This window comes from Myotis brandtii, unplaced genomic scaffold (assembly GCF_000412655.1).
Source record: "Myotis brandtii unplaced genomic scaffold, ASM41265v1 scaffold115, whole genome shotgun sequence".
Taxonomy (NCBI): domain Eukaryota; kingdom Metazoa; phylum Chordata; class Mammalia; order Chiroptera; family Vespertilionidae; genus Myotis; species Myotis brandtii.
In genome coordinates this window covers 1782596-1798789 of record NW_005353967.1, presented here as the reverse complement: position 1 = coordinate 1798789, position 16194 = coordinate 1782596, and the positions used below count along the sequence as shown (strand labels likewise).

General features: G+C 44.2%; 1 protein-coding gene across 1 annotated transcript in view; it reads right to left on the bottom strand.

The window, feature by feature from the left end:
• Nucleotides 1–16194, bottom strand: part of PDZD2 (PDZ domain containing 2) — a 233302-nt gene that overhangs the window by 63669 nt on the left and 153439 nt on the right. The window contains exons 4-6 of the mRNA XM_005857886.2: nucleotides 4859–5001; nucleotides 2042–2174; nucleotides 399–554 (exon numbers count right to left, since the gene is read on the bottom strand). Of these exons, the coding sequence (XP_005857948.1) occupies nucleotides 399–554; nucleotides 2042–2174; nucleotides 4859–5001 (432 nt within the window). The remainder of the gene's footprint in view (nucleotides 1–398; nucleotides 555–2041; nucleotides 2175–4858; nucleotides 5002–16194) is intronic.

Genomic DNA, 16194 nt, shown 5'->3' with positions numbered 1-16194 from the left:
GAACGAGTTATGGTGTTATTTTAACATTCCACTTTCAACCAGAAATCACTCAGTCTCAGTTTAAATTCACAAACAATAGTTTTCAAACACTCTATCAAGAGTAACAATAAAACCCTTGTATATATTATTAAGCATCCTATCAATTGATATACTCACTGAACTTAAACCCAGTTGCTCTCTTATCGTGTTTCCGGTTTCAATGTTTTTTCCTTAAATGAAAAGCCTTGCCCTCATAGATCTTTCTGGAAGATTCTAACATAAAAATAAATAAAGAAAAAAATACAACCATGGTCCTTTGCTGTCCTGGTCCCTATCACACCATCTCAGGCTTTTATCCCTGACCCCAGACCCCAGCACTCCATCTTCAGCAGAGCCACCGGGAAACTGCAGGCACTTACAGCTCCCTGGATGGAGGACGGGCCAGTTCCTTCGTCCTCTTCCCCGTCTGGCTCCTGGTCTTCGTTGTCAGTCCAAGAGGATACGTCCTCTACCGAGCTGGTCAGATCAGGCAAACTCTTAGATGTTAACCTCAGGAGGTCCTCGGCAGAGGTTTCCTATGGGAACACAAAGGTCCATGAATTACACGATGGCACCAGCAGTTCCAGGTCAAGGTCAAAGAAAACCAGCAGAGTCTGCTATGGGTGGTCACATGCTCCCAACCTGAACACTATATGGAACATATGTTCCACACTTCCAGGTTTGCAAGGTTACCTCAAATGTCAGGGGTGTGCACCCAATTTCAACACAAATCGTTTTTCCCCCTGAAGAATCTGTGTTTCTTAGATGAATGTTTCTATGGTTAATCTAAGATCCTTGAACTTGTGATCCTCTGATGCCCTCCCCTGTCTTGCTTTCAGGATACAGTTTAAATCCCTCATTGAAGAGGACAACATCTTAGAGATCTGGCCTCTGCCCAGCTCGCCAAACTCATCTCCCACCATCTTTCCTTCCATTCCAGCCATATTTACTTCCAAATGCACAGGCTGTCCCTGGCCCTATCACTGCCTTTTCTACCAGCAGCCCTCTCTGCCTAGACCACCCATCCTCTCATGACTAAGGCCTACTTGGGCAAAGCGTGAGTACCCTTTCCCGCAGGCCTTCCTGGATCCCATCAGGAGGCCTTCCATTTCCCCTTTCTTCTCTAATGTCCTTTACTGTTTCTGTTACTGCCTTGCAGTGCATGACTTGTCTATCTCCCCCGCTTGTCCAAGAGTTCCCCAAACTGAACACCATTTCTGCTCATCACTGTGGCCCCAGGCCTAGCACAGAGCTCAAATACCCACCGTATCCTCCTCTCCCCTCTGCTCATCTCACTGGCATATGTTCATGAGAGAGATCAGATTGTTTATTGAATCACAATGTCAAAGTGGAGACGGATGATATCTTTGCAATAAATGCAGCCCTTGAACAACTTTTCAAGGTCAATGAAAATAAATGGAACCAGACTCCATTAAGGTCAGACCTATAAGGGGGCTTCATTGCCCGCTGTTTTCTTGCTTTTGCATTCTCAGTTCTATTCACCCTTTGAAGTTGAATGGGAAAAACTTTCCGAATTTTGGGGGGTTTATTGGTCTCTAGTTTTTAGAGAGTTCTTGTCAGTATTTTCTAAGAAGAAAGAAGGAGAGGTAAAGTTTTTAAAACTCCTCCCTCCCTAATCACATTTCATAAAACCCTGATGAATTTTGAATATATGAGAGGGCTTAAACATTCCCTAAATATGAATCTGTGGATTCAGTAAATTAACCCCATAGATATACTCCAGCGCAGGGAATTTTCTTTTTCTGTTCCTTTTCTTTCACTACAGCCTTGCTCGCAGTCCAGGTGTAGCAAGCAAACCCGTTGTTGTTGTTGTTTTTAATTGATTTTTAGAGAGAGGAAGGGAGAGGAATAGAGAGATAGAAACACTGATGAGAGAGAAACATCATCAATCAGCTGCCTCCTGCATCCCTCCCCCCACCCCCCCCTTACAGGGGATAGTGCTTGGGGAGGGCTCCAAGTTCACACCACCATTGGAATATTAAAAAAGCACAAAATTACCTACCTTGCTGGCCACGACCAGCTGAACCATTCCAGTGGCTGAGCGAAGGATGGCCACAGCTTCCTCGTGGGACAGCCCGACCAGTAAGTGACCATTGATGACCAGCAGCTCATCTCCTAAGGACAGTCTGCCATCCCTGAGGAAACAGAAATGGGAGAAAACTCCCTTATCAAGACATCCTGGGCCTGAGAAGGGACATTGTACTGGAGCCGGGAGGGTGATGACAGGAAACAGTTAAAACCAGGCTAAAAGGAGGCAGGGGCAACCAGAAGTATTGGGATGGGAGTGCTTTATTCTTTGGCCTGGCTCAGTCCAGGATCCCACTCAGAGGAGTATGCTCCGTCATCTTAGGTGGTCACCTCATATCAGGCACGTTCGGAAGTCACCACCATGTAACCTGGCATTAATGCCAATGAAATGTCCCATTTGGGTGGAGACCATGATAGAGGAAGCCAGCCCTGAAGGTTATAGGATAGTCAAGTCATTCTTAATCCTATTTGCCATCCTTCCCTCGGACTCAGTCCTTAGTGTTTCATTGAGCTGAGCGCAAAGAGAGCAAAGGCATCATTCCCTAACCCACGCCCTCTTCCTTCCAGGTGGCATACCCCTGGCCAGATTTCCTCTGTGGCACCTGGGACACCACACTGTATGTGTCTGTCCATCTCCTCCTGCCCACAGGGTTGTAGGACCTTGAGGATAAAGTCTCTCAGCTCCTTTTCATCCTGTGTCCCTAGAGCCAAGCTTCATCAGCAGAAGAATGAACACAAAAATGAAGAAAGAAACTAATCTATTGCTGTTGCAGGTATCAGACTGGTTTACAAACGTAGGTGTACAAATATTCTACTTCTTTCTTTTATTTCAATTAAATTACAGCTGACTCAGAGCTTTCTTCCCTGGGCTGGCAGGGGCACAGTTGTCATGGGAACTGGCTCCCCTAGGGTGAGTCAAGGGTCTGGGGAGGCACACTCTGCCAGAGGGGTGGGCAGGCCCCTTCATGGTACATCAACAGTCTCATGGGTTCCAACTGAACCCCCCCAAGGGTCTGGTCTCCCATGATCCTAAAGGAGCCAGACATTTTTCATCTTCATTGCTAAATAAGGGACAGGAAATCTTGTGAGGCTGAGAAACTCCCGGATTGACTTAACCACAGCACCACCGAGATCATCCCTGTTCTCATCCCCTTATTCGTTTCCCTCTTTTCATTCCATCTTGCTCTCCTGTTATTGACCAGAATGCCCACATGTGAACTAAACACCCCAGAGGAAGATAGACACACACACACACACACACACACACACAACTCCCGGCTAAGGGTGAAGAGAAATGAGAAACCCACTATAAACAGCTCAGAGAAAATAGACAAGAACAGCTCTATGTAAGCTTATCTCTGGGCACAGGAATTTCCTAATTGCCAAGTTTCCAAAGACAGACTAGAACCTAAGGCCTAGGATTAGTGGGAAAACGGCTACCCAATGGGAGTTACTTAAGCATACATCATTTGGGAATTTAATGATGCTCTCCTGGATAAAAACGAGCTTCATTCTTCAATAATTACTGTCACACAGATAAATGACAAGTGTAGTAAATCTTATCTCTACTCTAGTCATTAGCCTACTTTCTAGTTAGAGGACTGATGAGCAGGAAACACTTTGTTAGTCTGTACCCTGGTTCTCTCGTTAGTTTTGCATTCTTTATACTAAATAACCTTCAGCTCCTTCAACTCCACCTCATGAGATCTACTTCTGAGTGCCCTCTTGGCCTTGGGCAGGCCAATACTGTTCGGGTTTGCCATATCTCCCTCAGTATCAGGGTACCTGGCCCGAACAATATAAATTCCAGAACACTACATTCACCTTCCTCACCGGTGAAACTCTATATGCCTACTGTATACATGTGGGCATGCAACATGCACATACCCCACCGTGCCTTGCAAACAGTAGATGCCTTATGTACAGCAGGTCCTTGAATAACATTTCATTCAACATCGTTTCATTAAAATGTTTATGAGGTGCTGTAGGAACTTAACTCTTGTTTACATCAATTAGCCTATGGTAAAACTGGCTTTGTTATACATTGTTCTGCTTAAAGTTGCAGCAGCTATCAATGTTAAGAGAGGATTTACTGTACAGGGTAGCAATGAGCTAGCATGGCAAGGGTACATCTTAAATTTGGGGACCGCTACATCCCTGTAATTACAACAGGACTTCCTTTTTTTGTACGAGCTCTGCCTAAGCACTGTCCCTCTTCCTATTGCAGATGATTGTTCAGACTGGAAAAGTTTTGAGGTATGAATTTTTTTCAGGTCACAAGGAGAAAGGTTCACATTTACTTTTTCTCAGTCACATTTGCAGGACAGAGATACGAGTATATAAGTGTGCGTAGAATCCTGACACCACATGTGAACTGTGGTCAAATTTAAAACCAATCACTTTCCTAAGTCATTAGCCACTGTCTTCTGGAAATTAGGATGTCAGGATGTGGTATTCTGTAATCTGGCACAGTCTTGATAAGAAACCACATATGACTGGCATCCAAAAGTTAGGATAAGTAACATTCGCTTGAAACTCAAAGTGGACTAGAAAGAAATCCCATTTCTCCTTGATGGTTTGGGGAGCCTACAATATCCCCAGCAATTAGCCACTTCCTGTGCTCAGAGGTAGGTTTAAATAGAACCACTCAGGCCTGATGTCCCTCTGTGCTCCAGCATAACCCTTGTGAACTGTAATGGCCAGTGCTTTGACCAAGTGGAAGTCCCAGGGCCCAGGGACAGGGAAGGGAGAGGATAAGAAGGAAGAAAAAGTAAGAGAGTTAACTAGTCACCTGTGAGCGGCACCTCCTTCCTTCACTTGAGTGACAACGATAGCGTGAGGTGAGCGCTTTGATCCTCGGCCTCCACTAACCTGAATTCCCAGCCCATCCGACTCTTTAAGCAGTTCCAGCTTCCATATCCGACCAACTTCCTCCTTGGAAGAAAAAGTGAGCACACCATAAAGTACACAGACAGATGCACAGCAGAGGCAGGTGAGGGGAGCTGTTGGATCATGTCTAATACTCATCACTTTTCAACAGACATTGCAGGTGACCACAGGAGACAAAACGCTGTGGATTGGAACAAGTCTCGCTGGCAGTGCTGTCCAATAGAATGTTCTCTGATGATGGGAATGGCCTATGTTTGCACCATCCAACATGGAGTCCCAGCCACAGGTGGCTATTCAGTGCTTGAAATTTCAGAGAGGAAAGGAGAGGGAGACAGAGATAGAAGCATCAATGATGGAGTGTGAGAGGCAACTGACACAATGAATTTTAAACTTCATTTAATTTAAATTAAATAGTCACCTACTTAATGGCTAGTGGCTATGATACTGGACAGCACAGCAAGACTGATTATTGAATTCCCTGAGCAGGATCCTGTTAAGTGAAGCTGCTTGAGTCTGAAACCCAGATACCACTGTGCACACAGCTAGTAATTAATAAGGGAAGATGAAAGGGAGACAAGCTAGGTCCTGGCGCCAGGAGACTTCCGCTACATTGAGCCCAGCTCTGCCATTTAGTGCTTCTGAAAGTCACCTGAGGCCTAAAAACATCAGTTTCCTTGCCTCTAAAGTGGGGATAATTATTAATATTTCAGGTTTATTATTAAGGTTAAATGAGATATTTATGGAAATAGGTGGCAATGATCCCAACATCTAGTTCCCCATTCTAGGTACATAATAAATGTTGATAGGTAATCAAATATTACTTATAGTAGTAAAATCTGCATATATGTTAAAAATATCACATTGAATTGAATCTAAAACTTCCTTAGAACATACACCAGTAAATGAGATCTTTGGTAGGAGAAACCAAAACAGTAAATTAGTTGATGAATTTGTTATCGACTTCTACAGACATTGGTATATACACTCTTTCAATACATTAAAAAATTCTTCAAGTCACAAAAATTTATCCTCTTAAAAAAACGAATAAATGTCTCTAAGTCCTCTGGACTACTACCTCTGGAACACCTTTCTCTCTTCCCCATTCAGAAACAGCCTCCCTGGCCCTCAACGTCTCACTTACTAGTAGCTCCACTGATTCAAGAAACATCCTTGAGAATCACTTAGCCTTTCTGATTCAGTTCATTCATTCCCCATGGACTTCTCATTTCACTCCAAGGACACAAACATATTCCCACTGCAAAGTGTTTGAGTTCCCTCAGCTACTTAGCTATTCCGAGAAAAGAAAGCAAAACCTGCCCCAGTGGTTTATTCTGAGTCTTATTTGGGCTCACACCTACAGTTCTTTTTAGCTCTAGACACATGGGTATGGGTCCCAATGCATTCTTCATCCGCTTTCTTCATCCATCATGAAGGTCCAATGGAACCATTAAGGTCCCCTATGGACAAAGCCATCATCCCCTTAGAAATAGGCAATCTGCCCATTCAAGCTGCTGGCAAAAGAGAAGGAATGTGAAGCATTTAGACAATCTGAAATACATACTGTCAGAAACTAAAATGAAACTTTATGCAATTGTAAAAAAACAGATGCTGAACGGTCACTGATGTGCAGCAATAGGAATGTCTGGGGAAATTATTACCAGACAGAGACCTGTTGGATCCTAACTTTTTCTAGTGCTGCTCAGTGGGGCTCCATTACCCCGGCAACATGCAGTGGGTGCCAACTGTCTCCTTCATCGGCTCACCACAGACACACGAAGCCTGTCTGGCCAAATGTAACTTCAGAAGTCACTGGCTTACCACAGCAGTTCATGAACTTGTCAACAATCTCTATATCATCCCATCAGCTCACTTAGGATTCCACAGTTTTTGGTTTGTTGCCTCTGACCTCTGGAACACCTTTCTCTCTTCCTCATTCAAAAACAGCCTCCCTGGCCCTCAACGTCTCACTTAGCTCCAATGATTCAAGAAACATCCTTGAGAATCAGTGCTACCAGAAGGATGGCAACTTTCAACACTTCCAGGCCATGAGAGCCTGTGGCCTATTAGATGGATGGCCTCAGAGGGAACACATTTAGGGACACACTGGTTCTCTGTTGTCCTGGCTCGCTGGGCATCCCACACCAGCACATGGGTCAGCCTGTGGCTGCCTCCCTGGGCCTCATGACGCAGTTGAGAAACTAGAGTAGACAGTGGCCTGCCTTGCTTTTTCCTTGGAAGATATGCTAATGGCTTCCGGAGTCTTAAAGATGTGGGACAGTGCTCCGCCCTCTCCCAGTAGGAAAAGCCATGGAACTCTTCCTGGCTCGCTGGGCATCCCACACCAGCACATGGGTCAGCCTGTGGCTGCCTCCCTGGGCCTCATGACGCAGTTGAGAAACTAGAGTAGACAGTGGCCTGCCTTGCTTTTTCCTTGGAAGATATGCTAATGGCTTCCGGAGTCTTAAAGATGTGGGACAGTGCTCCGCCCTCTCCCAGTAGGAAAAGCCATGGAACTTGGAGGGCCTGCAGGAGGTAGCCGATCAATGATTCGCTCCCAAGAGCCACGGGGACCCCTATGAGAGTCTAGAAATATGAAAACTCATTTGGTTTTAGCCCAAATTAGTAAAAGCCTATCCATCCCCACTACTAGTTACACCACCATTTCCCCTGCCCTACTGTTCTTTTGTTAACGTGTCTAAGAACATGTTAGGTATGCCTCATAGATGGTGTGACAATACTAGATTTTTAAATCCTTTCAGAAATAGGACTTGTGATAAGAAACATGCAAAACTATGATAACTGAGAAAGAATAGCCTCATGTATCCTTGACAGAAAGTTAAACACACTTTTTGTCAAAAGCACCCACACACTCACTTCACACCCTCACTCCATACTCTTGCCCCTGCCCAAAACACACAAGTTTAAAGCAAAATAAAATACACATCTAATAAAAATGGCTTCAGAGGGCAGAAAAGACCAGTCTGCAATATAGTCTTCAGCTATACCAGTCAAGAAACACACCACCCCTCACCCTTCTGACCAATAACATATTTTATTTTATTTTAAATTATTTTTTTGGATTAAAAAATATTTTTATTGATTTCAGAGAGGAAAGGAGAGGGAGAGAGAGATAGAAGCATCAATGATGGAGATCGAATCAATGATCGGCTACCTCCTGCAGGCCCTCCACTGGGCATCGAGCCTGCAACCCGGGCACGTATTGAGTCTGAAACCCAGATACCACTGTGCACACAGCTACCTCCTGCAGGCCCTCCACGGGGCATCGAGTCTGCAACCCGGGCACGTAGCCTTGACCGGAATCAAACCCAGGACCCTTCAGTCCACAGACTGACACTCTATCCACTGAGCCAAACTGGCGAGGGCTATTTTGTTTTTCGATAATTGAAAGTAGGAACTCTAAGGAGAGAGGTCACAGAAAGCAATGCAAGTTTCCTTGCCTTGGAATTTCTTGGTCATCTAATCAGGAGTTCAGAGGTACACAGAGGAAGGCAGAGACAGGAAGAAGCAGATGTTATCAGTCTCAATTGTACAACTGTCAGTATGGCATTAAATTTATCTGCCTATAGCTGAAAGCAGTGCTCAGTTAAAAATAAAATCAGTGTTTGAAGTTTATTTGGCAAAAGCTGGTACTGGCCAACAACCAACTGGCCAACTTAAATATGATAATATTAAGTATTATTAATATTATTACTGCCTCCTTACAGTTCCTCTTGGGTATCTTATACACACTTCAGTATGGTCAAAACAGGATTCTCCTCCCCCCACTCCTGACTTACCTATCTCAATGGGAAAAATGCTATCATCTACTCAAGATAAACAGGATACACAACCCAAAAGCCCACGAGTTATCTTTGATTCCTACTTCTACTCCCTAACCCAAACCACGAGCAAGATCTGTAAGCTCTACTAGCAAAATAAACCCACATCCATCTCCTTCTGCCCCTCTTCCCTGCCACCATCCTGTCAAAGCCAGAGCATCTTTACCTTGGGTTATCACAATAGTCTCCAATCTGGTCCTTCTTTTTTAATTTCTCACCTCTACAACCCACTACTCTCCATTACACAACTAGGGTGAACTTTAAAAAAAACACACGTCATGATGCACTCAGCTTAAACCTTTCAACAGCTCTCTTAGAAGGAGGCTAGCTCCTGGTGATGGCATACACCGCTCTTTGTAATCTAGCCCTGCCCACATCTCCCGAGCCACCTCCTAGTGCTCTCCGCATCACTCACTGTGCTTCAGTTCCTCTGCTCCTGGAACATTATCATCCTTGCCTTAGGGCAGCTGCATGTGCTGGCTGCTCACTGGGAACATCCTGCTCCCAGATTTCCAGGGCTACCCTTTCTTGACACTCTTCAGCTCAAACGCTGCCTCTTTAATGAGGTCTTTGCTAATATCCAGTATCAGTGAGCCCCCCACCCATGACACTGCCCAGCCACCACCTTTCACTTCACCCTGTTTTGTTTCATTTATAGAACTCGTCACCATCTAACTTTCTCATTTGTTTATTTGCTTATTTATTGCTTGTGGCTCCTTCCATGTGATAAATGCCACGGGAACCTTGTCTCTCATTTACCAATCGGCTCTAACAACTCGAACAGTGCCTCACACATAACAATATGCATAAATGCCATGAAATTAACAGTTCTAAGATGTTTATCCACAAATCTTACAGTTCTCCAGAAGTTATTGAGACTGACATTAAGAGGCTCACTCAGATGCGAGACCTGCGTGTTTGCCAATGTTCAGCGTGTGAACACTGATCCAGCTGTAGACACAATTGAGTTCTGAAACAGATCCTGTCTAGACAGATGGCTCAGGCTGCGGTTCCCTTCACATGGGCTTAAAGGGCAGCGAGACTTTGTCAGTCTGGTGAGAAAAAGCCAAACCACAATACTGGACGCTATGGACTCCTGCATGAATGCCACCAGAGGCCTACCTATTCTATTAAGCGCCAAGGACTGTGTGAGCATACACGTGCACCTCTTCATGGAGGCAAACAAGGGGGTTTGTTTACCAAACAGGTTGGCACATTAAAGGGAGCTGTCTTGGCAGCATTTAAATGACCTCATCTTCTTCTGGAACCCAAAATAAAGTTTTACAACAGCATCTTTGCCCCAAATGTGAGAAGACACATCACCCAACTAGAATTTCACTGAAGTAAATACTCTGGCTCTAATTATAATCCTATTCTGAGACTGCTTGCTTCTCCCTTCTTATTTAGAATAGTCTGTAAACTATGAAGAAATGTGTGATCATAATGTCAAAGTGGTCATCCCTTAGTCATCAGACCAAAATGCTGAGGTGAGAAGGTGGAAGCTCAGAGAAAGGACACAGCAGCTGGAGAGCTGGGCTGGAACTCGGGTCCATCTCTCAGGCCTGGTGCTCTTGGGCGCCTTTATTAACTAACTAGAGGTCCGGTTAATGAAATTCGTGCACTGGGGGGCCTGCACCCTCTCCAATCTGGGACCCCACAGGGATCGGGCCTAAACCGGCAGTTGGACATCCCTCTCACAATCCGGGACTGCTGGCTCCCAACTGCTTGCCTGCCTGCCTGCCTGCCTGCCTGCCTGCCTGATCGCCTCCCTAACCACTCCCCTGCCAGCCTGATCAACGCCTAACCGCTCCCCTGCCTGCCTGGTCGCCCCCAACTGCCCTCCCTTGCAGGCCTGGTCGCCCCTAACTGCCGTTCCCTGCAGGCCTGGTACCCCCCAACTGCCCTCCCCTGCAGGTCTGGTTGTTCCCAACTGCCCTCCCCTGCCGGCCTGGTCACCCCCAGCTGCCCTCCCCTGCAGGCCTGGTCACCCCAACTGCCCTCCTCTGCAGGCCTGGTTGCCCCAAACTACCCTCCCCTGCTGGCCTGGTCACCCCTAACTGCCCTCTCCTGCCGGCCATTTTGTGGACACATGGGGGCGGCCATCTTGTGTGAGGACATGATGGTCAATTTGCACAACACCTCTTTATTATATAGGATAGCTACAGAGCACCTACAGGTGCAAGGCACTGAGCTAGGACAGAGATATAAATAAGGTCTTTGCCCTTAAAGTCTATTGGGAACACATAGCCAAATGGTATTTGGAATACGTGGGATTCATACATTGATGAAGATAAGCAGGGAGTACTGCAGGAGCCCAGAGAGATGTCTGAAGATGGGGGCAGTTAACAGGGGTGTTATGGAGCCTCCTTGAGAGGGTGTTATTGTGCTTGGTTTCCAAGAAAGGTAGAAGCTAAGCTACACTGGGGAAGGGAGAAGACAGTATAGTGAGAGCAGCATCTACAAAGGCTCACAGTCAAGAGTGAGCATAGCCTTTTGGGAAAACAAAAACAAAACAACAACAACAACAATGATAACTCACCCAGCCCAAATCAAGGAGGCAGAGAGTTAAGGAGGGATCAGATAATGCTGGGCCTCACGCACTATGCAAGCCAAGGTGCTTGGCTGTTACCCCAAAGGCAAGTGGACCCATCAGAAGTGTTTAAGCGGTAGTGTACTCGGGCCTGCCAGTGCATGCGCAATGAGATGTGCACTCTGGTTGCAGTGGGGACAGTGGATGATGCGATGAGAATGGGGACAGTGAGAGGGGTAGGAAACTACTGTGACCGCCCAGATGAGACATGAAAGCAGCCTGACCCCGACCTAAGGTTGTGGGAGTGGAGGAAAGAGAAGTGGGGTGAGCAGGGAGATCCTAAAGGAAGCAGAAGTTGACAGGACTCGGTGATTGACTGGACAAGGTGTCAGAAAGTGGGCAGCATTTCAGCTGACTCCAGGACACCACTGTCCCCAGCTTGGGATAAAGGCATTTTCCAGGACATGGGATTGTCATTGCAAAACCAGGGAAAGTTCTGTGCAAACCAGGATGAGTGGTCACTAGTTGAGGCAGGTTTCTGGTTTGGGCAGCTTGTGGGTGGTGAGACCTGGAATGCCAGGAGCAGACTTAGCGGTGTGGGAAGGGATGCATTGAGGTTTAGGCATGATGTGAAATAACCAAGATAGAGACATCCTGCAGGCAATTGGTAGAAACTTGGGGCTCAGGAGAGAGGTGAAGGTGCAGACACGGACTTAGGAGACATTACCATATAGGAGGACACAAGTTCACTCAGTGACCATGGGGGCTTCCTAGAAGAGGATCATCCTGATGCTGCTTTTGCTTGCTGCAAACATCAGGGACCACCCAGGAGACATCCTGTATGTCAATCTCCTGAGTTTCCCATCCTGCCCTGAGGAGTAAGACCTTCCTGAAGTCTCTGCTAAAGGCCTAAGGAAGGTCTGGTGCTATATAGGGCAGGTTACAAGTACTAGGGGAAGACAAAGGTCCCCAGGGACACATGCACCAGCGGTGAATGAACTCACCTGCCTGGCAAAGGGTAGGATCATTTTTGTTAAGTGACTACCTTTGGTTGTATTGGTTTTTATCATGTAGCATTACAAAAATACACATATGTCTAAACAGGCTTGCAAAAACTGTCACCTTGGGTGAGTAATGATCTCTACTAGACGGAATAATTCACTGAACACATTTCTAAAACTGCTTATCTATGTCCTAAGAGATTCTTATGTTTTAGATGATGGGCCCAACTTGATCATAATGTCAAAGTGGCCATCCCTTAGTCATCAGACCAAAATGCTGAGGTGAGAAGGTGGAAGCTCAGAGAAAGGACACTGCAGCTGGAGAGCTGGGCTGGAACTCGGGTCCATCTCTCAGGCCTGGTGCTCTTGGGCGCCTTTATTAACTAACTAGAGGCCCGGTTAACGAAATTCGTGCACTGGGGGGTGAGAGGTGTCCCTCAGCTAGCCTGCACCCTCTCCAATCTGGGACCCCACAGGGATCAGGCCTCAACCGGCAGTTGGACATCCCTCTCACAATCCAGGACTGCTGGCTCCCAACCGCTAGCCTGCCTGCCTGCCTGCCTGATCACCGACGCTCTATCCAGTGAGCCAAACCGGCTAGGGCTAACTTTTGTATTTTTAAAAATGAATCTGGTTGCATCCTTATCATTATGTGTTAATTTTTTATAGAACCATATAAAATATGGTTTTTGTTGTTGTTAGAGAAAACATTTTCCTACAGCTCTGGGATACAGGATATAAAAGCATATAAAAATCAGTAACAAATAACAGACTATGAAAAAGGAGCACCTGACAATTAAAAGTGGTCTGAACGATCACTATAAGCCTTCTCTGTAATTTATTAAGTCTTTGTAGATATATTAAATCATTAATAAAGCAGAAACGGAACGCCAGCCTGATCGACGCCTAACCGCTCCCCTGCAGGCCTGGTCGCCCCCAACTGCCGTTCCCTGCAATTAAAAGTGGTCTGAACGATCACTATGAGCCTTCTCTGTAATTTATTAAGTCTTTGTAGATATACTAAATCATTAATAAAGCAGAAACGGAATAGTTCTGACATGTTTAATCTCCCATTATTCAAATGGATGGAATTTTCCCCCTGAAAGGCTTAAGAGGCAAATAGCTAATTTTTGTTTTTTCTGGAAATCCCATTTTAGCACGACCTTGGGCTCATTCTGGAGTAAAAAATAAAAATCCACCCAGTCCAAGGACCTAAGTAACCTTCTGTGAAGATCTACTGGTTCCAATTTGGGTACTATCTGAATGGGGTGGGGGAGGCGCGGGGGGAGTCACTTCTATCAATTTTTTGGTAAATGTATCTAATGATGACACTTTTGGGGTTGAAAAGGGTGCTTAAATATTCGTGTCTAAGAATATTTTGACTTTCCAAGACCAAGAGTCAGTAATAAAGTCTATAGATTATGGACAGGGATGAAGAATGTTAATTCCAACTGGCAACTCTCTCCTTTCTATAGGCATATGGCTTTAAAAAAAAAATGCCCCAACGGCAATAGATCAAGTTTGTTTTTCCCCCACCATTTTCTTTATATTTTCTTGGATATATGACCTTGAGTGCAAAAGTCAGGTACTCTGATAGTTGTACTCTTCAAGTAGTCTAATGCAGAAATTCAATTTTATGTTATTTGCCTTTAATTAAGATGAGCAGAGGCCCGGCCAGAGTGGCTCAGTGATTGCATGTTGACCTATGAACAAAAAGGTCACGGTTTAATTCCGGGTGAGGGCACATGCCTGGTTTGTGGGCTCGATCCCCAGTGAGGGAGGCAGCCGATCGATGATTCCCCCTCATCATCATTGATGTTTCTATCTCTCTCTCCCTCTCCCTTCCTCTCTCTGAAATCAATAAAAAATATATTTTTTAAAAAGATGAGCAGAGGATGGTACTTTCTGAAAAGTTTGGTGTTTTTCTTTCTTTTAGGAGCATTTCAAATTATTTTCACTTATCCTACAACAAATGAAAACCTGCTCCTTAAATTGTATATGAGAGTCGACCTTAAATTTTTGCTACCTTAAGCCTTCAAAATGATTAAAGATGTCAATACTCTCTAACTTATTTTTTTCATCTTAGGCTTTGTACATATTTACAATCTAATCATTGTGGGGAAATCCTATCATAATATAGCATATATGTATATATTGATAAGGAATACACAGGTTGTTCCAAAAACGTGTCTACACACTTTAACAGCTGATGGCTCCTTTGTTTCGTTAAGGCCAGACTAAGCTTTGAACAAAGGAAATTCATCCTAAAATGCTACTAGAAGTTTGAAAATGCAGTTGAAGTACAAACACTGCCTTTATAATTATTCAAAGTGTGGATACAAGGGTATGCCCCGCCCCCAAAATGTATACACATTTTAATAGGATAACTCATTAAATTTTCACATTTAACTGATTTGAAATAATGGGTGAAGCCAGACTAAGCTTTGAACAAAGAAAATTTATCTACTAGATTTTTTTTAATGGGGATACATAAAAGATAAAGTTTATGGGACAAAACTGGCAACAGTTGACGAACTGAGGGCGCACAAATACTGAACGAAATGATTCTTGATGTTTGCGATTCCACTGCTCCATGTTATCAGCAGTGCCAGGACCAGAACAGGCATCAGTTTGAAAACAGGTGTTGACAAAAAATTATTCATTTCTGTAGATTCTTTTAAATTTTGAAAACGAACTGACTTTATAATCGTTCAAAATGTGTATACATTTCTGGCGACACCCTGTATTATAACACAGGCGTTACCTGCTTTTTCTAAAGTTCATGTTATGACACTACGGATTAAAGATGTCAATACTCTCTAACTTATTTTTTTCACCTTAGGCTTTCTACATATTTACAATCTAATCATTGGGGGGAAATCCTATCATAATATAGTATATATTGATAAGGAATACACAGGTTGTTCCAAAAACGTGTCTACACACTTTAACAGCTGATGGCTCCTTTGTTTCGTTAAGGCCAGACTAAGCTTTGAACAAAGGAAATTCATCCTAAAATGCTACTAGAAGTTTGAAAATGCAGTTGAAGTACAAACACTGCCTTTATAATTATTCAAAGTGTGGATACAAGGGTATGCCCCGCCCCCAAAATGTATACACATTTTAATAGGATAACTCATTAAATTTTCACATTTAACTGATTTGAAATAATGGGTGAAGTCAGACTAAGCTTTGAACAAAGAAAATTTATCTACTAGATTTTTTTTAATGGGGATACATAAAAGATAAAGTTTATGGGACAAAACCGGCAGCAGTTGACGAACTGAGGGCGCACAAATACTGAAAGAAATGATTCTTGATGTTTGCGATTCCACTGCTCCATGTTATCAGCAGTGCCAGGACCAGAACAGGCATCAGTTTGAAAACGGGTGTTGACAAAAAATTATTCATTTCTGTAGATTCTTTTAAATTTTGAAAACGAACTGTGTATACATTTCTGGGGACAGCCTGTATTACAACACAGGTGTGTTACCTGCTTTTTCTAAAATTCATGTTATGATACTACACTTTTACAAAAGGCCTACAGCAGACCTGTTTGCACTCACTGAAAGAAATCCAAAGAGAATTTTTGCTTTTATGAAAAAGAGCAAAAAGTGAAAATAGCGTCTAGTGCTTGTTTTCCAGGGGCGGTTACAGAGGCAGTGTGCACCCCGAGCAGCGAGAACGGCACTGCTTTTACTATGTTAATGCTATTTTAGATTTTGTGTGTTATTTGTATGATTTGGTAGGTTATTTTGGGGGTCAGGGAATGAAAAAAAATGTTTCCATATCAATTAATAGGAATTGCTACTTTGCTTTAGGCCATTTCGGCTTATAAAAGGTTTAGTGTGTTATTTGTATGATTTGG